The following is a 22,429-nucleotide window of genomic DNA, read 5'->3' on the forward strand; positions in this document are numbered from 1 at the left end:
TTACTAACGTAACCTCGGTTCCCTGAGATGAGGGAACGAGTATTGCGTAAGTACGCATGGGAAACCTCCTTACGCTATGGGAAAACTCCTTTTCTCGAGAATATTGAAGCCAAAATTTTTAAACGCAGTGCAGCTGCACAGCATACACAGATGAACGGCGTGAGCGGTCATTGGCTGTGCTGCGGCAACTGCACGAACATATGGCGGATTGCCCTGACGTGTCAGAGCCCTCCAGAATGGCCATGGCCTAAGGCTGTATATTGAGCCCATTGTCTGCCTGGGACTTCAGGTTAAATCAACTGAAGTGATCCCTTGATCAAAGCACAAGCACGGCGAGTTACGCAATACTCGTTTCCTCATCTCAGGGAACCGAGGTTACGTTAGGATATGTATCGGCCCAAGTTTTATGGGGGGTTTGTGCTTACACATTTCATATTGAAAGTACCCTTGAATACAAAGCAGGGACTTGTAGGTTATAAAACCTGATTAATGTGGACGGTGAGGCCCAGCCGGCTGCCGCACAGATATCATCAATGGGTATTCTCCACTTGACCAAGCCCAAGACGAGGCCATGCCTCTCGTGGAATGAGCTCTGATACCTAAGGGGCAATGAAGGCCCTTAGATTCATAAGCCAGCGCTATAGCATCAACTATCCAGCGCGATAATCTCTGCTTTGAGACGGCGAGACCCTTGGTGCGGTCGCCAAAGCACACAAAAAGCTGTTCTGACTGTCTGAACGAGACAGAACGCTCTAGATAAACTCTGAGAGCCCTGACGGGACAGAGTAAACTCACGTCTCTTTCGTCCTCTGGTGAGGAAAGAGCTGCTAAGGAAATAACCTGTGCTCTGAAAGGAGTCGAGAGCACCTTAGGAATATAACCATGCCTTGGTTTAAGGACGGCTCTGGAGTCGTTAGGCCCAAACTCAAGACAGGACGTGCTTGATGACAGCGCGTGTAAATCGCCTACTCTTTTAACTGAGGCGAGCGCCAGTAAAAGAGCGGTTTTGAGTGAGAAGTGCTTCAGGTCTGCAGACTGAAGCGGCTCAAATGGGGCACCCTTCAGTACTTCTAGGACCGTGGAGAGGTCCCAGATTGGCACAGAGGGGGGTCGCGGAGGATTAAGCCTCCTTGCCCCTTTAATGAAGCGGACAACGAGGTTGTTTCTTCCTATTGATTGTCCGGCCACAAGAGCGTGGAATGCTTTTATGGCCGCCACATATACTTTGAGCGTGGAGGGGGTGCGACCCGCGTCCAAAAGCTCTTGTAAAAAGGCGAGTACATCGCAAGAGTTGGGGTCCAGGCTCCGAGCAACGCACCAGCCAGAGAACACCCTCCATTTCTGACTATAGAGGCGCCTGGTTGAGGGCGCTCTTGCTTCAGTGATGGTTCTCAGCACCCTATCCGGGAGACACCCGGGTACCCGTTGAGGGGCCATACATGAAGGGCCCACAAGTCGGGATGGGGATGCCAGATTTTCCCGTTCGCCTGCGTGAGGAGATCTCTCCTCAGCAGAATTGGCCATGGGGCTGATTTCAGCAATTGTGTCACCTCGGCGAACCAAAGCTGGGTCTTCCAGAGAGGGGCTATTAGTAGCACTGCACACTTGCTTTCCCTGATCCGTTCGATGACCTGTGGTAGCATCGTGACCGGAGGAAATGCATACAACGGACGGCTCGGCCATTCGTGGGCAAGCGCGTCCGTGTTCTTTGAAAAAAAACTTTCGGCAATGAGCGTTGTCTTCTGAGGCGAAGAGGTCGACCTCTGCCTCGCCGAAGATGCTCCATATTAGTTGAACCATTAGAGGGTGGAGAGACCATTCCCCTGGGGGAACATTGTCTCTGGACAGCATATCTGCACCCTGGTTCAGAATGCCTGGCACATGCGCTGCTCTCAGTGAGCGCAGATTGTGCTGAGCCCATAGAATGAGACTCTTGGCCATGGCGTGCAGGATGTTCTACCTAAGGCCGCCCTGGCGATTTATGTAAGACACCACTGCCATGTTGTCCGTTCGGACCAGGACATGGTAGCCTTTTAGATATGTGAGAAAGGCTTTCAGTGATAGAGCGACCGCTCTCATCTCCAGACAGTTTATGTGTAGGCGCTTCTCTGGGCTTGACCAAAGGCCAGAGACGGGCCTGCCCTCGTAGAGGGCTCCCCAACCTAGGTTGGAGGTGTCTGTCGTGATCACCTTTCCCCTCAAAATCACACCCAAACTCATGCCAGACTGGTACCAGTCGATCGTTTTCCAGGGAGTCAGGGCTTTGATGCAGCCGTGATTCGCTCTGATTAGTAAGTGGCCAGAACGCCACGCGTGAGCTGGGACACGGGCTTTTAGCCAGCGCTGGAGAGGACGCATGTGCAGTAATCCGAGCTGGAGTACCGCTGATGCTGAGGCCATGAGACCCAACATCCTCTGAAATCTTTTGAGGGGAGCGCGGGCGCCCGCTCTGAAAGATGCCGCTAGGCGTCGAATAGAGAGCGCGCGCTCTGAAGAGAGGCACGTCTTCATTTGAATAGAGTCTAGCACTATACCCAGAAAGGAAATATTCTGGCTGGGAGATAGTGTGCTCTTGGAAATGTTGATCCTGAGACCCAGGCATTATAGATGGCTGAGGAGCCAGGATCTGTGAGTTATCAACTGTGCCTCTGATTGAGCTATAACCAGCCAATTGTCGAGGTAGTTTAGTACTTGCACTCCCCGCTGTCTCAGGGGGGTAAGTGCCGCATCCATACACTTCGTAATGTACGGGATGCCAGAGATAGGCCGAACTGTGTACTGGGTACTGTGTGCTGGTAAGCCTGCCCCTCAAGGCGAATCTCAGAAACGGCCTGTGATGAGGCGATATTTGGATATGAAAATAAGCATCTTTCAGATCCACTGAGAAAAACCAATCCCCCGGGCGAATTTGCGCGAGGATTTGTTTGGTCGTCAGCATTCTTAACGGGCGCTTCATCAGCGTGCGCTGCCGCGGGCGCTGAACATTGCTCGTGTCCGTCCGCTCTGACATCCTTTATGCACGGCGCAGTTTTGAGCGGCTCAAACAAACGGAGAGAGAGCGGGAAGCGGGGTCGTCGTTGGCGAAATCAGCCAGTCGAGCCCGCAGGGTGGGGAGATCCATCTCGTCACACTCAGGGCAGCCGCCCTTAGCGAGTGCATCTTCCGCGTGGTAACGGCCCAGACAGGAAGCGCAGAGGATGTGACAGTCTCCGCCGATTCGAGGCATTTGCAACAACGCCTCAAATTTGCTCTTTTAGAAAAAGTGTGACGCAACGGCAAACACACTAATGCGTTAAAAGGATATATTGCGCGCCGGATGACACAGCAGAACAGCGGCTGAAGGCGGCGTCCAGTTGAAAAACCAGGAATGCAGGCGTCCTCAGAACTGCAAGGCAGGTGGCTTGTTCTGCTGAAGGCTTTTCGACGGCGGCGAGAAGCTTCTTATCCAGAGGTCAGTGAAGTGGTGATTCGCTGAAGGAGATTAAATCTGAAGTCCCAGGCGGACAATGGGCTAAATTTATAGCCTTAGGCCACGCCCATTCTGGCGGGCTCTGACGCGTCAGGGCGCCATAGGTTCGTGCAGTTGCCGCAGCACAGCCAATGACCGCTCTCGCCGTTCATCTGTGTATACTGTGCAGCTGCACTGCATTTTAAAATTTTGGCTTCAATATTCTCAAGAAAAGGAGTTTTCCCATAGCGTAAGCTACTTACGCAATAGGAGAGACCTCTCGAAAGGGAACTTAGACAGTTACCTCTGATAACAGATCACACTAAATTGTAATGTGGACTCATGCATTTTCTGTAAAGCTGCTTTGAAATGATGTGTATTGTGAAAAGCACTTTATACAAATAAATGTGAAATGAATTATTATTTTTGTTTGTTTGTGTAAAATACATTTTTTAATTTTTTTTACATTTTTTTTTTTTATGTTACGCTGAACTGACCTGAGTTGAATAATGACAATATTATCTTCGGTAGAGCTGCTTTTTAGTTGAATTGAACTAAACTGAATCAACATTGAACTAAATTGAGCTTAATAATGACACTATTGTTAGTTTTTTTAAAGCTGCTTTACAGCTGAAATTGTATTCATTTCATAATTAAAGAACTTTGCAACATTAATACTATTATTTTCTTGTTTATTACTCGGCTGCTTTGAAACGTTCTGTATTTGTATAAAGCGCTATATATGCCTAAATAAATGTGACAATACTAGTTGAAGACTGAAACAAATAATTTGGAATAAAAAGGTTGCTACAAATAGTTCTGATCCATCACTTTAACCAATGGTTTGTACATTTTCTGTCATGCTCTATTTTTTTTTTTTTTTAAGTCTCTTGATAAAAAAAAAAAGTGAAATATTATTACAATTTAAAAGATATAGGCATTATTTATAGCATACTAAAATATTTTCTATGTTAATATACTTGTCGGTTAAACTTTATTTTAAGGTGACGTAATTAAATTGTACTTAAATAAGTGAGTAATATTAATTAACTACATGTACTTACTATAGTGTTATGGTTAGGTTTTGGTTTAGGGTTAGTTACTTGTAATTATGCGTAATTTATTGTTTTTATTATAGTAAGTATAGTAACGTAACTACGTCACCTTAAAATAAAGTGTTACATATAAAAACAAAACAAAAAACAAAGGACATTCCTCATGGTGCATAGGCAAAAATAAATAGACAAGCAAACAATTATTCCTCATAAAAAATGATGAGGTGCTTACTGCATGTCCTGCTGTGTGTGTGTGAGCTGGAAGCTTGGCTTCTTCAATGACAGGCCTGAGGTGATGCGTACGTTCATATCTTCTGTCAGGATAGCCAGACTGATCCAGGTGGCTGCCGTGAATGTGCTTTCTGGAATCAGGATAGTGCTGGTAAATTGGGTCGACTGATGGCGAGTACCGTGGATCAGTTGGAGAAAAGGAGTGTGGATCTGTATGTCTGTGGTATGGGTCATATGATGGCTGGTATCTGGGATCATGTGGCACAGGATACAGGGCTTCTGGTTGTGGAGGGTTTCTTGGGCGAGAGGTAGTGGGGTAGTCCTGAGAGTAGTGAACCACTTGTGGAGGCTCCACTGCTTCCATCTGTTTATCCTAGAAACCAACCGTGCAACAACAAAAAAAAAAAGCAAGGAGAAAAATGCGGTCACATTTACCGTTGCCTGGCAAAATCATTTCAACAGGAATCCACGTGATCAGAAGTTTAGCATGAGGGTGGAAAAGTTTCCCATGCAGATTTCGAAGTTGGTCAAAAATGTGCCATGTCGACCAACAAAAAGCTGCTTAGTTTGAAAGTGAATTCTATGTGAGTTGTGCTTCATGCATCGCTACACTTTCATCACCTCAACCAATCTTTCAGTGACTGCATTAGTGTGCCAACTACACCAATTTGCACCATTAACTCGAGCAGTAGATAGCTCTGGAAGAATCACATCCAGAAATGTAAGGATCCAATGTTAAACAAAAGTGAATTATCGGGTTTCCATCTCAATACAATCATCTTTTTAGCAGCTGTAAGTACAATGCGTACAATTAGTACAATGCGCCTATGCAAATGATTAACATTCAAGCTTGTTAGCTTGTTTAATAACAAGACACGCACAGTTACAGGCATGAAGAAATCAAATCAGACAATCTGAAGCTACCAAGTTCAAAACTGCATCAATCAACCATTGCCAATTGACCTTTTTTGCCCTTGAAATTTTTTTTGCTAACGTGACCGCACATTTATTCATGGCTTAAATTGTTACAGTACTTGTTAGTCAAATGCATATGGGCAAAGGAAGTTAAGGTTGATTAATTACTTAATTGTGTTACTTACCAGACCCCGGTGGAAAGGGGTATATTCTCCAAGCTGAAACGAAACAACCAGAAACATCAGAAATGTTTAGGTTCTCAGCAAATAGATTCTTGGAAAATTACAAAAAGGATACATGCCAAGTAATAAACGTCAGGGCTAATGCAGCTAATGGCACTAACAGATTAAATACTAATTTAATAAAAAGTGCAAATGTGATGCTATGGAATAAGGGAAATATAATATGTAAGACTGTTTCCTGTTCTTAAAGGGTTAGTTCACCAAAAAAAAGTTCTAAAAAAAGTTCAAAAAAAAAAAAAAAAAAAGTCTGTCATTAATTACTCACCCTAATGTCGTTCCAAACCCGCAAGACCTTCTTTCATCTTCAGAACACAAATTAAGATATTTTTGATGAAATTCGAGAGGTTTTTGAACCAGCCATAGGCAGTAACGTCATTGCAACTTTCAAGGCCCAGAAAGGTAGTAAATACATCGTTAAAATAGTCCATGTGACTCCAGTGGTTCAACCTTAATGTTATGAAGCAACGAAAATAACAACTTTATTCAACAATCTCTTCTCTTCAACGTCATTCTCCTACGCCGTTCATGTAGTAAACACAGTGAAGCGCTTCCAGGTTCTACGTCAGAATACCGGCTCATTATTGATCGAAGCAATTTACGTGAGCACCACGACGCATGTGTGTGATTCTGATGCAGGAGCTGGCCAATAATGAGCCGGCGCTCTGATGTAGAACCTGGAAGCGCTGCTCTGGGTTCAAAAACCTCTCAGATTTCATGAAAAATATCTTAATTTGTGTTCCAAAGATGAACAAAGGACTTGTGAGTTTGGACATCAGGGTGAATAATTTTTGGGTATACTAACCCTTTATATTTTGTTTAATGTCTTTCAACTTATACACAGTTGAGCATGCAGGCCTTTCAAAGTATACTCCATCAGCCACAACAGTGGATGGATGCATTTGGCGCACCTAACAGACCCTTCTATTTGATACTTGTCTCTGCAGAACCAAAATGGGTGTTTCAGTGGACATTTTCAATCTGATGGGCATTTTAAACCACTATACCTGCTTTGCCTGTTGGTTTGAAAATGCCCACTGAATGGGGAAATGCACACTCAATCTGCAGAGATTAATACTTTCTATTTTCTAAATCTAAATCTATTTGAAAGGCCCTTTATACTTAATTTTCTGCATTTTGCTCCGTCTAGCTCACATTTGAGTGCACAAGTCTTTCAAAGTATGCTGCTTTGACATTGAGGGTGGATGGTCGTGTTTATCACATACATTTTTTGGAACATGGACAAGTAAAGTATACTTTGGGCTTTAAGTTTGTACTCTTCTTACATGAAGATGGAGAAAAAAAAGATTAAAGCATAGACAATTACCAGGACTTTTCTGACACCATCCTCTTCTCTCATAAAAAGTTCTTTCTTGTCTGTTACATAGATTAGCGTGCCTTCTGGATACTGAATAGTTGATGCAGCCATAGCGTCAAAAGACCTCAAAACCATAACCTGAGGAAATGAAAACAAACCAACAAACAAGAAAAGATGAATTATCTCAGAAAACAAGTTGATGTTGAAATGAAATGAAATATATGTCAGTTTTCTGACATATAACAAAGGCAATAAAGAAGCATTTGATTCGATCTATAAAACAAGGTAAATTCACCTTACTTTATCAACATAAATCAATCAATTGCTCGAAACGGAGTGGGAAGAAGTCAGACTTATTTAGACCCACCCGGTCTGTTACAATTTAAAAGAAAAACAAAGGTAGCTGCTTCCTTAATTGTTAACGTTATCATAACTCTCAATTACATATTTATATATACACATATGAAAAAACACAAACATATTTTAAATACACACCATATGTGACCGCAGGTAACAATTATAGTAATACCAACAATGGTAATCAGAATACCTAAAAGGTAAGATAACACAGCCTATGAATACATCACCAGACGATTAAGCCCCGCCCTTCTTGAACTGTGACAAGACCTTCTGTTTATAGAGTGCTTTAAACTGGTGAATGCTTTGACATTGTTTGTGTTCAAGCTCCAGACTATTCCATAGTTTAACCCCGCATAGACACACAGAAACTCCTCCTAGTGGTTTTGGCCATTGGTATTGAAAAGTTCTCATAGCTCCTCAAACTGTACAACTGCTCTCTCTGTGTGAATAACTTTTGTATGTTAGGAGGTAATAGGTTGTGAAATGCTTTAAATAAGAATTGTGCCTTGTTGAATTTAACAAGGTCCTGTATTTTTAATAACTTTGATTTGAGAAAAAGTGGATTTGTGTGTTCAAGATATTCAGCCTTGTGTATGGTACGTTTAGCCCTTTTTTTGTAAGATTAGGAGTGACTGTACTGAGTTATAACTTATTATAATTAATTCCCCATACTTCAACGCAGTAAGTTAAGTATGGTAGAGTCAGGGAACAATACAGGGTACAGAGTGTATTTGGCTGTATTTATTATTGCAAGGCTTTTGGAGACTTTGGTTTTCATGTGTCTAATGTAATTTTTCCAAGTTAGTTTATTATCTATTGTAACTCCTAAATTTTTTATTTCAGAGACATTTTCAATTTGTATCCCATCTATCTCAATCGTCTTTTCCGGTTTTGTTTTATAATTACCAAATAATATGGCTTTAGTTTTATTTAAGTTTAAAGATAATTCATTGCTGTTCATCCATTTTTAATATTCCTTAGTTCAGTATTTACAACATTAATAACCTTATCATAATTGTCATTACAACAGAAAATGTCCGTGACACCTTAAATATATCATTGATGTACAAGTTGAATAATTTAGGGCCCAATACTGACCCCTGGGGGACACCGCAAGAAATTACACGACAGTTAGATGAGGACTCACCCATCTGCACATATTGTATTCTGTCCCTTAAAGGCAGGGACTGGCAGGGACTTCTGTCCCAAATTTGTTTAAACTGTCTTTATATACCAATTCATAATTAAAATGTAAGTACTCTGAAAAAGAGAGTATAAAAATCGAGTGTCTGTAGTCCACTCAGGGCTGCAATAAACACATTCTACTTATTTCCATTCACTCCCACCCCCTCCCTTCTGGGCTCCTTCCAAAGCCACGCCCCCAAAACACATGAACGCGCGATTCCGACCGCTCAGCTTGGAGGACGCGTTTGCCAGCGCCGAGCAGAGAGGAGCACAGTGCATGTAGTGACATCATGTCAGAATCACATGTAATAAAATACCTTATCATTATGAATATAAACAACTAACATGGCTGTTAGTACTCACTATCAAGCTAGCATATCGATACTGGTAAAGTTTAAAATATATTGAGTTTGATTCGGTAACGAGCTAGTAACATAAGGCAAAGCTAAAAACAAGTTGCATTGATACACGTTTTCCCATTACCATCAGTTACACTGTGATGAAGGTGAATTTCATGTAAGATTCATAACATTTTGCATGTAAGAGCTTCCACGATGAAAGCACTGTTGGCTCTGATGAGGACTAACGTTACACTCCGGAGACAAATAGCCTACCTTTCTACCTTACTAGTTCCTTTTTTTGCCTTGTTTGCCTTCGCTGACTGTATATGCAGGTACTGGGAATTTTGACTGCTCTTTCTCTGCCATAATTGTGATTCTTCCTAGCTTCCGTGCCTCTCTCCGTGCCTCTTCCCCTCCTCGAGTCAAACGGGTGCGCGCATGTGGGCAGCTCCTGTAGCAGCAGGGGTGGTAGCCATGGTAGCGAGGGAGAGTGACAGTCGCCCAGCCAATCATTGGAAATAAGTAGCTGTGTTTATTGCAGCCCTGAGAGGACTAAAGACACTCGATTTTTATACTCTCTTTTTCATAGTACTTACATTTTAATTATGTATTGGTATATAAAGAAAATTTGGGGAAAAGTCTTTTAGAAAAATCCTGCCTACCCTGCCTTTAAGTAGCTTTTTACCCAGTTTCCAGCCACCCCTCGTATCCCATACCTTTCTAGTTTCTTGAGTAGTATTGCGTGATTGATAGTGTCAAAGGCTTTTTTCAGATCAATAAATATTCCAATGATAATTTTTTTATTGTCCAATGCATTTGATAATTCTTCTGTTGCATCAATTATAGCCATTGATGTAGATCTTTTGCTTCTGAATCCATATTGACTTTCATTAATCAGTTTATATTTTTCAACCAATTTTTCTAATCGAGTAACTTTTGCAATTTTCATTTTTTTGGGAACACAGCCATTTAGAAGTGACAGATTACAGATGTGCATTAGAGGTGTTTTGATGTTATTTATAACTTTTTTTAATAGTGCCATATTGATGTAGTGACTTTTGGACAATAACCATTACTTCTCACTAACGGCTAAAATATGGAACTTATAATATGACAAAATGATTTGAATTTGAATTGTGTAAATTTGAATTATTGACAAGTGTAATTAACAAAATTGAATATTATGTGGAATTTTAAATAGTTCTGAATTAGATTTTTTAAACGAATATTGAACATTTGAAATTTAACGAATTTAAATGTTTTTTGGCTGAATTTTATAGACATGTATTTTCAAACAGCAATTTTTTTGTTCGGAACTCTTAGACTGCAAATATACAGATTCAAGTTTTCAAGATGAAGAAGAAATTCGGAACTTCAAATTCAGTTTTCTAAACTTCAAACCGCGGAAAATTCAGAAAAGTAGGTCACAGGTCATCCACAGGGAAGAGTAGAGGATCTCAGAAAAGTCAACGGAGCATTTTGGCTGCACTGCAGTAGTTCTCTTACGAGAGGTTCTCTCGTATTGCGTAAGTTGCTTATAAAGTCATCTTTTCTCGAGATATGAAGCCAAAAAATTATTCTTAATTTTTATAATCTTGTCAACGCAGTGCAGCAGCACGCAGACCTAGAGCAGGCTATCTAGCGTGCTCATTGGCTGCCCTGCGGCAACTGCAGCAGCCTACCACTGAGCCTGGCGTGACGTCACGCCCAATGAGGGCGAATGGCGCCCTCACGCGTCACAGCCCGCCAGAAGGGGCGTGGTTTAGCGTATATAAGGAAGGGCTCGGAGGCTGCTCCCCTGATTTTCGTCTCTTCAGCGAAGCTCTCCGCATCGCTGGACTCTGAGAGAAGCCGCCGTCGAAACAAGCGACCAGCAAGCCGAGGATAGAGCCTGAGGAAGCCGGTCGTCTTCGCCGCCTTCAGCCATCCGTGCCTGCTTCGCTATTCGGCGACAGTATCCTTTTTTGCTGTGCTTTCTTTGTGTGCTCGCCCCGCGACACACTCCTCTAAAAGAGTTTGTTGCAAAATGCCTCGCATTTCCTATGGCTCTTGCCGAGCCCCGCTCAGCGACAGGGACCGCCATGTGATCTGCGCTCTCTGCCTGGGACGAGACCACGCAGCCCTCGCTCTCTCTTCGGGGGGCTGCGAATTCTGCGAAGAATTGCCGATGTCGACCCTGCGGGCTCGACTCGCCTTGTTCGACGCTCACGCTGTCTCTCCACCTGCCTCCGCCGGACCGCGCAAGAATAAGCGCCGCTCCCAGAGGCCACCGGAACCCGATGCAGTAGCTAAGTGCTCGCCGGAACCCTTCCCGCGAGCCTCGCTCTCTCCTTCTCCGCCCCCCTTTCCCGACGCGCAGCGGCCGTTCCAGCCCGCACTGCCGTCGCCTCAGGGGATGAAGCGGATGAGGCCGCTATCGGTGACAGCTGCTCTCTCCTGGCCTCGGACAGCGAAGAGTGGTCCGGATCACACCGCTCCACCTCTTCTTCGACCCAGGAGTCTAGCCGGGCCCGCGCCAATGTCGACGCGGAACTTCTCCGCCTCCTCACTAAGGCTGTCGACCAACTAGGTTGGACACTTTTCCGAGGTACAGAAGGCATCGCAGGCCATGAATCTCTTCCTGCCCCGCCGCTCGAGCTCAGCTGCAGGCCGCTCTCAAGCTCAGCCTCCTGCACGTAGCTCGTCACAGCGCTCTTCTCAGCCTCCGTCATCGCAGCGACGACAGGGCGGCCGCCCTAGATCGCGCTCGACCAGCCGTCACAGACCGCCTCCCCCCCGGGGACCCCGGCCTAAGATTGCGCTGAAGCCCGAGCCTGCGAAGTCCTCCTAGCAGTCGCAAGGAGGAAAAGATGGTTGAGTCCCACCGCGGCCGGACCGCCATCAAAACGCCCAGCTCTGTCAGTCCCCTTAGAAAAGGCTACTGCAGTAGCGTACACCGCAGCCAACGAGTCAGTTGAACAACTCGCTCGCCTGCACACAAACGCCGTTTTTACGGCGACCCAGAGAAATCTCAGAAAGAGTGTAATGTCTGGTTATCCGGCTCACGCCGATGGTGTTATGAGTGTAGAAAATGTGCCCACGTCCCAGTGTTCACCCCTACATACAAGCACGATCTCCCCGGTGTCTCTCACAGAGCTCACTCTCATAGCTCTCACTCCCTTCGAACCTATAGAAACTGTGGATTTGAAATACCTCACGCTCAAAACCGTTTTTCTGATAGCTCTGTCGTCAGTCAAACGTGTGGGTGAGTTCGGACCTAATGACTCAAAGGTCATTCTCAAACTGAGGCACGGTTACGTCCCCAAAGTGATGGGCACTCCTTTCAAAGCGCAGGTCATTTCTCTCTCAGCCTTGCCGGCATCCGGCAGCGAGGTCGATAATAACCTCCTCTGCCCTGTCAGAGCACTGAGAAATTACATCACGCACTCCGCCGCTGTCAGGCGCTCGGAGCAGCTTTTCGTTTAGTTTGGTGGGCGCACCAAGGGTCTCGCCGCCTCGAAACACAGTCTGTCCAGATGGATAGTGGACGCTATTGCGGCTGCGTACGCGTCTAAAAACCTGCAGTGCCCTTTGGTTCATTGGGCGTGACGTCACGCCAGGCTCAGTGGTAGGCTGCTGTAGTTGCCGCAGGGCAGCCAATGAGCACGCTAGATAGCCTGCTCTAGGTCTGCGTGCTGCTGCACTGCGTTGACAAGATTATAAAAATTAAGGATAATTTTTTGGCTTCATATCTCGAGAAAAGATGACATTACCCGTAGCGTAAGCAACTTACGCAATACTCGTTCCCTCTTCTAGAGAGAACAGAGGTTACATTAGGTAACCGATTACTTTTTCTGCTGCAAACGTGGAGGTGGTTCAAGAGAATCCGTGTATCATTCGTTTTTTGATTTAATATTAAGAATAGAAAAACCAGAAAACAGCTTGAATATTAGATTTCTAATATTCTAATAATAGTCATTCGCTGCTGCAGTTGCACAGATTCTTAACGCGTTTATTGCAACTACATAGTAAAAATGTATATACATTTCATCTTTTTCTCATCAAACAACCAGACAATGACTCGACACAACCCGTACGGGGAAGAGCCTAGACAGGGCTTTCTTCTGTGTAGATATGAATTTACCTACACTTTGCATCAGCTGGGTATGGCAGGGTAGGCTAAATGACGGCTGTCATGGCCTGCATGGTCTCCCAGTAAGTTAAAAAAGAATTTAAGATATAAATCAATATAATTAGTAGTAAATTAAGCATTTTAAACACTAATACTAAAAGGAAAGAATAATGCATTGACTTAGGTAGCCTATATAGGCCTAACATACATGCATGAACTGTCAGTCAGACTGACTATCAAAGATATTAAAATACATAATCTTCTGAGTTTTATGATGTAGGCCTTGTGTTTTATTTTTAAACAAAATTTCCAAGGACCCTCTACTAATAACAGTGATTAAGCCCAAAATGAATGTGGCTGGGGGTAATGAACACAATATGTTTTTTTTTTTTTTGTGCCCAAATGGTCTCCACTCTGCATTTTGTAATAATACAGCAAACATTTTTTAACTGATCGTATTTGCCAGAAAATAAGTCGCATGCACCGGAGTGCAAGTTACACCGGATCATCTCCAAGTTGAGAGAGAAACGTGCGGGCATCACATCGTCATAAAAACCAGCAGAATAACTTTTTATATGTTTGGTTGACTGTGTTTTATTTTGATAATGAACATGCTGCGATGTGAAGTTAGCAATGCCAGAACTGATAGGCTACTATGTTGTGTGAGCGCGCGATGCAGCGCCATCACTTGGATTTGTTCCACAGCAGGGAGAAATAACTTAATATTTTCTTAATAACTTAAACTCTGTCATTTAGTCATACAGATAATATGACATCATTCGAAACAGTAAAATGTATATTTTTATTTGTGTACATTCAAAATGACTACAAAATGATTTATTTTTGACTACAAAAATAAATAAAACAACATGATGCGCTGCTTTAGCGCGTCTCAGTCTCCTTAAAGATCTTTTTGGCGCACACCAAAAATGAACCAAAATACAGCGAATAGCCTTCTTGGCGTGCCTACTTTTGAAAGTCAACATTTATATTATTTGACGTTAAATGCATTATATATGCGTAAGTCACTTTGGAATAAATTACAGCGTGTTTCAGTCCGGAAAATAGGCTACGGTAGGTTATAGCAAATTATTTCACAGATCCCCTGGCACTTAAGAACTGCTGGTCTACACAGAAGAAAGCCCTGTCTAGGCTCTTCCGTTGTGTCGAGCCATTCGTTAGTCTAGTTGTTTGATGAGAAAATAAGTTATAATATATATAAGTTATAAGCAGCAGATGACTATTATTAGAATATTAGAAATCTCAATTTTCTCATTTTTCTACTCTTAATATTAAATAAAAAAATTACTGAACGAATGATACACGGATTCTCTTGAACCACCACCACGTTTGCGGCAGAAAACTGCAGCCAAAATGCTCCGTTCGACTTTTCTGAGATCCTCTACTCTTCCCTGTGGATGACCTGTGACCTACTTTCTTTACGATCTGAATTTTCCACGGTTTGAATTTTAGAAAACTGAATTTGAAGTTCCGAATTTCTTCTTCATCTTGAAAACTTGAATCTGTATTTTTTAAAACTGAATATTTGCAGTCTAAGAATTCAGAACAAAAAAATAGCTGTTTGAAAATACGTCTATAAAATTCAGCCAAAAAACATTTAAATTCGTTAAATTTCAAATGTTCAATATTCATTTAAAGAAATCAAATTCAGAACTATTTAAAATTCCACATAATATTCCATTTTGTTAGATTACACTTGTCAATGATTCAAATTTACACAATTCAAATTCAAATCATTTTGTCATATTATAAGCTCCATACTGAAAGAAAGATAAGTGATGTTTACATCAGTGTGCCCACTGACAGCAAGCAGTGTTTCTGTGGTGAAAACTCACCCGAGATAAATGTCCAGGGGGTCCAGGAGGTCCAGGTGGTCCAGGTGGCCCAGGAATACTGATTGCTAAAGGATCAAGTTGTTAAAATGAAAAAGTTGTTTTTTTATTTATTTATGAGCTTTTGCATTTAATGGACAGGACAGCAAGAGAGAAGACTGGAAAAAGGGAGAGACAAGAAATGAGATCAGGACATGAAGCAGGTCACATTCAAATCTGCATCCCTGGGAACCCAAAATATATTTTATGTGTTGAGTAGCAGTGTGGATTCCTTACTTTGTGAGGGTCTGTATGCTCCTGGCAGCAATGATCCCGGTGGTCCAGGTGGACCTGGTGGGCCAGGACTACCTGGGCGACCCTCATAACCAATTCCTGGGGCTCCAGAAGGCCCAGGGGGACCTGGAGGTCCACTAATAGATTCACCTCTAGGGCCCTATAGCGAAATTAACATTTAGTCAAGTAAGCCACTTTAGACGATAAGAAGAAACAAAGGTAAACTCAGAATCTGAGAGGAATCATTTCATGTCTGTGCTATGTCACCGGTGGTCCAGGTCTTCCAGGTGGACCTTGTAATCCACCATGACGAGGGTCGTAGAAACCTCCTCCTGGTTCTCCCTTCTCCCCTTTAGGACCATGCTCACCTTTCATCTCATGCTACAGCATAACATATTACATAATACAGTACATTTTCCATGTGCTGCACATTTTCAGCAAACAGTACTACATGTAAACAGAAAACTTGTGTAAAGGAACATCATACCTTAAACGTATAAATGTCAAAGGTGGTAGTGAGACCTACGGCAGATAACGATGACAGTCACGTCATGATAGATGAAGTCATGTTCACATTTCACAGTAAAAAAAAGAAGAAGATAATATTCACTTCTCTGAATATCCTATAAAAAGTCTCGATGCTTCAATAAATCATACCTGGCAAGCCAGGGATGCCAGATGCTCCTCTTTCACCCTTGTCCCCTTTGACAGCTGAAGTAATGAAATTTGAAATATATTTACATTTATTCAGTTAGCAGCTGTTCCAAAAGCAACTTACACATTCTTCAGAAGATTTGCATTCCCTTTGGAATAAGAGCATACTGATTCATCACAAACAACTATTCTTAAATACATATTCATGCAGTGGCGTGCACAAGGGGGGCTCAAGCCCCTGCCCCTTTTGTCTCAAAATGTATTGTGCCCCTCTCTGATAAATGTAAATGATAATAATTATTAAAATAAATATTATAATAAATAACAATACACTTATAAACCATTGCCACTAACAATAATAATAAAAAAAAAAATTAAATAAATTGTTTTTTGGCGGAATCATTTGGCGGAGTTGAAGTGGTAGTAGGCGGAGTTTCCTTTGCAGCGCTATCGCTGCAAGTCTTCAAACTGCACGGGCAGCAGGTAACATTAAGCTAATATGGAAAAGTTACATTTATCCTACCATGCTACTGTAAAAGTTGCGGCAACATGTGAGTTATGCTTAACAATCATAAAAAGTATAATTTCAGCTGCATTCTGACTGAGTCTGACAATGAGATTAGTTTTTATCCAAGGCCATAGCAAGTGTTATTAGCTTGGGGAAATACATCTAACTGTTAGTGAAAGGAAATTTTAAGTCCATGTCCAGCTCTAAATTGTAAGGAATTTATATGTTTGATTTCATAGTACACTTTACAATAAGGTTCATTTGTTAGGCTACTGTAGGCCTATTTGTTAATCTTAGTTAATAATAATACAACTTTTAATTGTTTGTTCATGTTAGTGCATTAACTAATGTTAACAAATACAACTTTTGATTTTAATAATGTTTTAGTAAATGCTGAAATTAATATTAACTAAGATTAATAAATGGTGTAGAAGTGCAGTTCATTATTAGTTCATGTTAACAAATTTAACTAATAAAACCTTATTGTAAAGCATTACTGATTTCATGATAGCTAGCCTAACACTTAAATGAATACATACATCAAATTTATAACATCAACATAACTAAACATGAATTCCTCATAATTACCTACTTGATTATCTGTTTTGTTTGGTAAAGTAAATAATATTTAGTAATAGTATCATCATGCCCCTATTTTTGTTTGATGTATTATGCATTCTAATTGTATCAACCTATTTTCATTGGTAATGAAGAGAGGCTCTCTGACCTACTGCTGCTCTCCATCGAGCGAGATATTCCAAATAATTGTGAGGAAGTCATTAAAATATATAAAAACACAACTGACAGATGGGTACTGCTTTAAATACAGGTGATTTATTTAAAAAATAAATGTTTTTTAAAAAAGTGCCCTTTTTGGTCCTTCCGCCCCGGAGGAGGTCTGTGCACGCCACTGTATTCATGTTATACTAAACTGGAATGTGATATGGATTGGAAAATGACAAATCAGATTCATTCTCAACTCACCAATGGGAAACCTTGACCTGCCATCATCATAACCCTTAAAGTAGATCACATTAAAAACTGTGAGCCAGTACACATGCTATTTTTATAGCAAACAAACCTACAAGATATTCATTACTCACATTAAATCTTTCCACAGAAGCTGGAGTTCCAGGAGGACCTGGTGGCCCAGGTGGACCAGGGGGTCCCTAAAATCAGTTTGAAATCTATATTATAGTATATGTACTTCTATAGTAACAATTAAAACCAAATACATAGTCATTTTTTACCTGATAGCCATTACCATATCCTCCACCTGAATCACCTTTTGCCCCCTTTTTTCCATTTAGACCAGGTCGACCCTTTTTGATTAAGAATATTGTGAAATCAAGAATATACCAAATTATTCAAATGATCAAAAACTGATTAAGATATATAATATTATAAAAATGCATTTAAAATATAGTTGCAAGCAACAAAGTTTATTAGACCAATGGCCAATAGTTTTTATGTTTGTCTTTTATGGTACTTATATTTGCACATGTACACAAAAATTATGTCACTGTGTTATAGGCAATTTAAGTTACTTACTTAAAAGTGGCCATGCCCATTACTTTTATTTTTTTCCCGGCCATGACCATGCTGAATTTCAGTTAAACATGATAATGGGACTGCATAGAATTTTATATACTAGTTTCATTCAGAGTGAACAAACAGCTGGAAGTGTTTTTGTGTTAGTAATGAGAGGGATTTGGGACTGTTCTAATAAATTAGAGTTTCTTTTATTTACATTCTCTGATTATTAAACCATTATGTGTTGACTTTCTAGCAGCTACCTATTTTAACTACTACTGTTTACACTACAGTGTACCTGTGTATCACACTTTTCAGACTTGTTATCTGCAACAACGATCATCATATTTTCATTAATACTTTTTGAGAATCGCTTACTCTCACTTACAACAAAACCAACTAACATTTACATTTCTTAATAGAATAATACAGACCAATATTTAAATAGCTTAATTGCCTTTGAAAACTCATACATGTGCCCGAGTCACTGAGGCACTGATTTGTCTGTTAAACAACACTATAAATAGAATATAGCTAGATCTTAATCCAGAGGAGCACTCGTATCATCAATATATATCGTTATGTTGCCCAGACCGAAATCTTACTGTATGGTAAAGCAAATAACAGTATGTAATGTAAAGCTGTAAAGCTGCGCTGAAGCAATGTGTATTCTAGAAAGCACTTTACAAATAAATTTCACTTGAATTTTATGCCAGTTGAAATATAAAAAAGTTAGACAGCATGAGATTAATAATTTATTATTAACTAATCCTAAACTAAATTCATGTAGTTAATTAATATTGCACTTTCAAAAATGTTGTAAAGTTGCAGAAAATGTTGTTGATTTTGATTCAGCATGAGAGATACTCACTGATCTGCCTGGTAATCCTATTTCACCTTTTGGTCCAGGTGGCCCTACTGGTCCCTAATGAGTGAAAATATATCAGCATATCTATAACAATCATCATTATATTTCTCAATTGGTCCATTGTGCAGGTAAACAAATTCCTCAGCAAGACTCACCACAGGTCCTGGAAGTCCTGGCTCGGCCTAAAACGGAGAATAACTACATTAATTGTTTAACAATGCTATGGATGTTTAGTAGTTCTGTTCTAAACAAATCCATCTGAATGACAGCCGCAGATTTCTCACCAGCTGTCCAGCCAGCCCTCCCGTATAAATTGGGCTACCACTGGAGTCATAGATTAGACCAGGTTCACCCTTCTGACCCTAAAAAAAAAGAACAAAATGTAAAAAAAAAAAAAAATTGCTTGGATAAAGATAGCATCTTCTAAACATTACTAACACCAGGGCCGGATTGCTGTTGACTGCTGTCCTGGTTTAAAAAAAAATCTTTCTAACTACAGTATATTGATAACTACACAGAGGAACATATTGTTTTTTTCTAGCTGATGAATGATAAAAGCATTTACAGTCAATAACCTAAAAATGAAAATTCTATTATCATTCTGTTATCTTTTACCAATTAAAATTTTGTAATTCCAATCTCAATCTCTTTTTTATGACCATGTTTTTACTTTTTTTCACTGACACGAAAATGAAAAAGACTTAAAATATGAAGACTCTAAATCAATATTCACAACTGCCAAATTTTCTATATATTGTAATCATTATGATCTCTACTTGTAATAATTGCTTTAATAAGCTCATTGTTTCTGCCTAAATTAATACATGTTAGCTAACTACAGGATTTGTATTTTCTTAGAACTGTAATTTTTTTACATATGGACATTACTTGGACACAGTCACATCTGATAACAGACTACTCTAAATTGTAATTTCTGTAAAGCTAGCTTTGAAGCCATATGTATTGTAAAAAGTGCTAAATTTAGTGATTAATTTAATTGAAGTGCTTAATTTAATTGAAATGAACTTTAAATGCACATATATAGATCAAGGGAATAAAATTTCCCTTTCAAGGGAACTCGCGCTGCGTCGAGATTGACGCTATGGGAACGCTCTGTGTGATTGCGTTGTGAAGCACGTGTGAAATCAGTCCCATGGCGTATAGGCGGGTGACATCAAGGCAGGAAGCTATAAAGCGCACCCAGACCAAACATTATCAGCTTCTGTGCCTTCAGCAAGCGCTCTGTGTGAAATTGTCTCTGTCTATTTATTGTTGTTTGTCCATAATAGCAAACATCATTTTGGATTGTGTGTTTTTCCCTGCCCTCGCTACATTATGAGTGGGAATGTTGTTTGTTTGGGAGTGGAGCATGCATGTCAGCTCTAGTAAAAGGGGGCTGACAGTGTTCATTCATAAATTCCCGACGTGTAAGATATGCACTATCGAGAGCTTTAACTCTGCTCCTGTTGACTTTCTTTCAGAGGGAAGAAAGTCAACAAAGATTCTTTGGCTTGGATCTCGCGTTTGCCGAGGCAGCGCGTAGATTATGGGTCTGCAATAAAGATTCTTTGACTCGGTCTCGGATCTCGCATATGCTGCGGCAGCGTGTAGATTACGGGGCTGCAATAAGAATCTAGTGGCTCGGATCTCACATTAGCTGAGGCAACGTGTAGATTACGGGTCCGCAATAGGCTATATGAGTAGGGAACTGAGCACACAGGAATTTCCCTCTCTCTCTTTTTCCTATGATTGTTGTGTGCAAACTAATTAATTATTTATTATTTTTGGTTCTTTTTGTGTTTGAGATTATAATATGAATATTCAGCCTGTCATTCAGGCCATGTATTCTTGTCTGCTTGTGTCTTGGCTGCATTTAATTGAGAAATTAAATGGAAATATTTGTCTGGCTTTGTAACTTATATGTCTGTATGAAAATATATTAAGCCTTTCAACCAGACCGAGTTTTCTGTCTGGTTGATTTTGGCTGCATTTAATTTTGAGGAATTAAATGTTAAATAAGTCTACTCATCTGATTTTGATGTCTGTATTTATACACTATATTCAGCTTTTTGTGCAGACCGTTTTTACTTGTCTAGGTTTACATTTGGCTGCATTTAAGAAATTAAATAATATATATACTCATCTGATCTTTGAGGAGTTAGATGTCTGTATTAATATACTATTCAGCATTTCATCCAGACCGTGTTTAGTTGTCTGGTTGATCTTTGGCTGCATTTAATTCTGAGACAATAAATGGTAAAATTCCTGGGGGGAAATGGATAACACCTCATTATACGATGCCCATCTCCCTTCGAGCCCTCAGGGGCCGTTCTGCCAACCCCACCACCTTGTGTGCTTTGAGGCGCAGCGGTCTCCAGCGAGTTATAGTCTCAGTGTCTGACACGCAGGAGGAGGTTTTAAGAAGGGTCAGTTTCGGTTGTTTCCTTAACCCTCTACGCACACCTTGGAAATAGAATCATAGTCATTTTAGTCATTTTTTTTTAGTTACTCGCCAGACTGATATTCTAATATATACACTACACCATATATATATATATATATACTATACTATACTATACTATATATATATATATATATATATATATATATGATTCCACCAAATCAGCTTATCTTGGTAAAATGACACAGCTTTTTAAATATCTGAAGGTACACTCTTAACATCAGTCAATCAAGCATTATATTATGATTATGATATTCAAGCACTATTTAATGATATAACTTTAGTAATTAGAACTAAAACTTGGTCACCATGTAAGAATGCATATTTGTCATTTTAACTGAACTTAGGACTGGTGGTGGTGCTTAAAATATTGTAATAGATAACTGTAATTATTATTAAAAGATAGTAATACTGACAATTCTACTACTAATAATAACAATATACAACGCACTAAGGATTGATGAGCAGAAGGGTTCATGAACATTAATCACATTGTCAGCGTTCACTCGAACTAATTTGCTGAAATCAGAACAGGGATGAGTGCCAGCCAATAAGAATGCCGTTTGCCCATTACTTCCGTCCACTCCCGGCATATTTTCTGCTTGTTCTTAAAAGCTGAATAATTCCAGTGAACTCTGTTATATTGACAGGAAAATACAACAAAGAATATCGTTTACATGTAGCGTGTCGATTCTATGTGGTATATAAGACACTCTCTCTCTCTCTCTCTCTTTCTCTTTAAGTGTGTGTGAGAAACACAGCGCTCTCAGCAAAGCGACGGCGAGTCGTGCACCTTCACAATAGAGTTTACGGTACGTCAAATACAGATACGCTGCACATCCATTGAGTTTAATTGAAATAGTAGATCGATTGATGACTTGAAACTCTATCTGTGTGTGAAAATATATCTATGCTAAACTTATACTTGCCCTCTAATACACACATTGACGAGTAAAATCTAAGAATATATTAGCCAATGGCTAATGATAGATATTATTTAGTCGCCCAAAGTGAAGATTTAGTCGCATACACGAGTGATTCACTTGCATTGTAGAGGGTTGTTCCTGCCGGCCATC

General features: G+C 40.6%; 1 protein-coding gene across 1 annotated transcript in view; it reads right to left on the bottom strand.

Moving 5' to 3' along the window:
* Positions 1 to 22,429, bottom strand: part of col18a1b (collagen type XVIII alpha 1 chain b) — a 93,915-nt gene that overhangs the window by 3,116 nt on the left and 68,370 nt on the right. The window contains exons 23-36 of the mRNA XM_084426262.1: positions 19,177 to 19,254; positions 19,048 to 19,074; positions 18,896 to 18,949; positions 17,742 to 17,813; positions 17,595 to 17,660; positions 17,476 to 17,509; positions 15,987 to 16,040; positions 15,817 to 15,851; positions 15,597 to 15,710; positions 15,333 to 15,489; positions 15,060 to 15,124; positions 7,216 to 7,344; positions 5,835 to 5,867; positions 4,736 to 5,107 (exon numbers count right to left, since the gene is read on the bottom strand). Coding sequence (XP_084282388.1) covers positions 4,736 to 5,107; positions 5,835 to 5,867; positions 7,216 to 7,344; positions 15,060 to 15,124; positions 15,333 to 15,489; positions 15,597 to 15,710; positions 15,817 to 15,851; positions 15,987 to 16,040; positions 17,476 to 17,509; positions 17,595 to 17,660; positions 17,742 to 17,813; positions 18,896 to 18,949; positions 19,048 to 19,074; positions 19,177 to 19,254 — 1,290 coding nt within the window. The remainder of the gene's footprint in view (positions 1 to 4,735; positions 5,108 to 5,834; positions 5,868 to 7,215; positions 7,345 to 15,059; positions 15,125 to 15,332; positions 15,490 to 15,596; positions 15,711 to 15,816; positions 15,852 to 15,986; positions 16,041 to 17,475; positions 17,510 to 17,594; positions 17,661 to 17,741; positions 17,814 to 18,895; positions 18,950 to 19,047; positions 19,075 to 19,176; positions 19,255 to 22,429) is intronic.

The sequence above is a fragment of the Rutilus rutilus genome, assembly GCF_951802725.1.
Source record: "Rutilus rutilus genome assembly, chromosome: 12".
Taxonomy (NCBI): Eukaryota; Metazoa; Chordata; class Actinopteri; order Cypriniformes; family Leuciscidae; genus Rutilus; species Rutilus rutilus.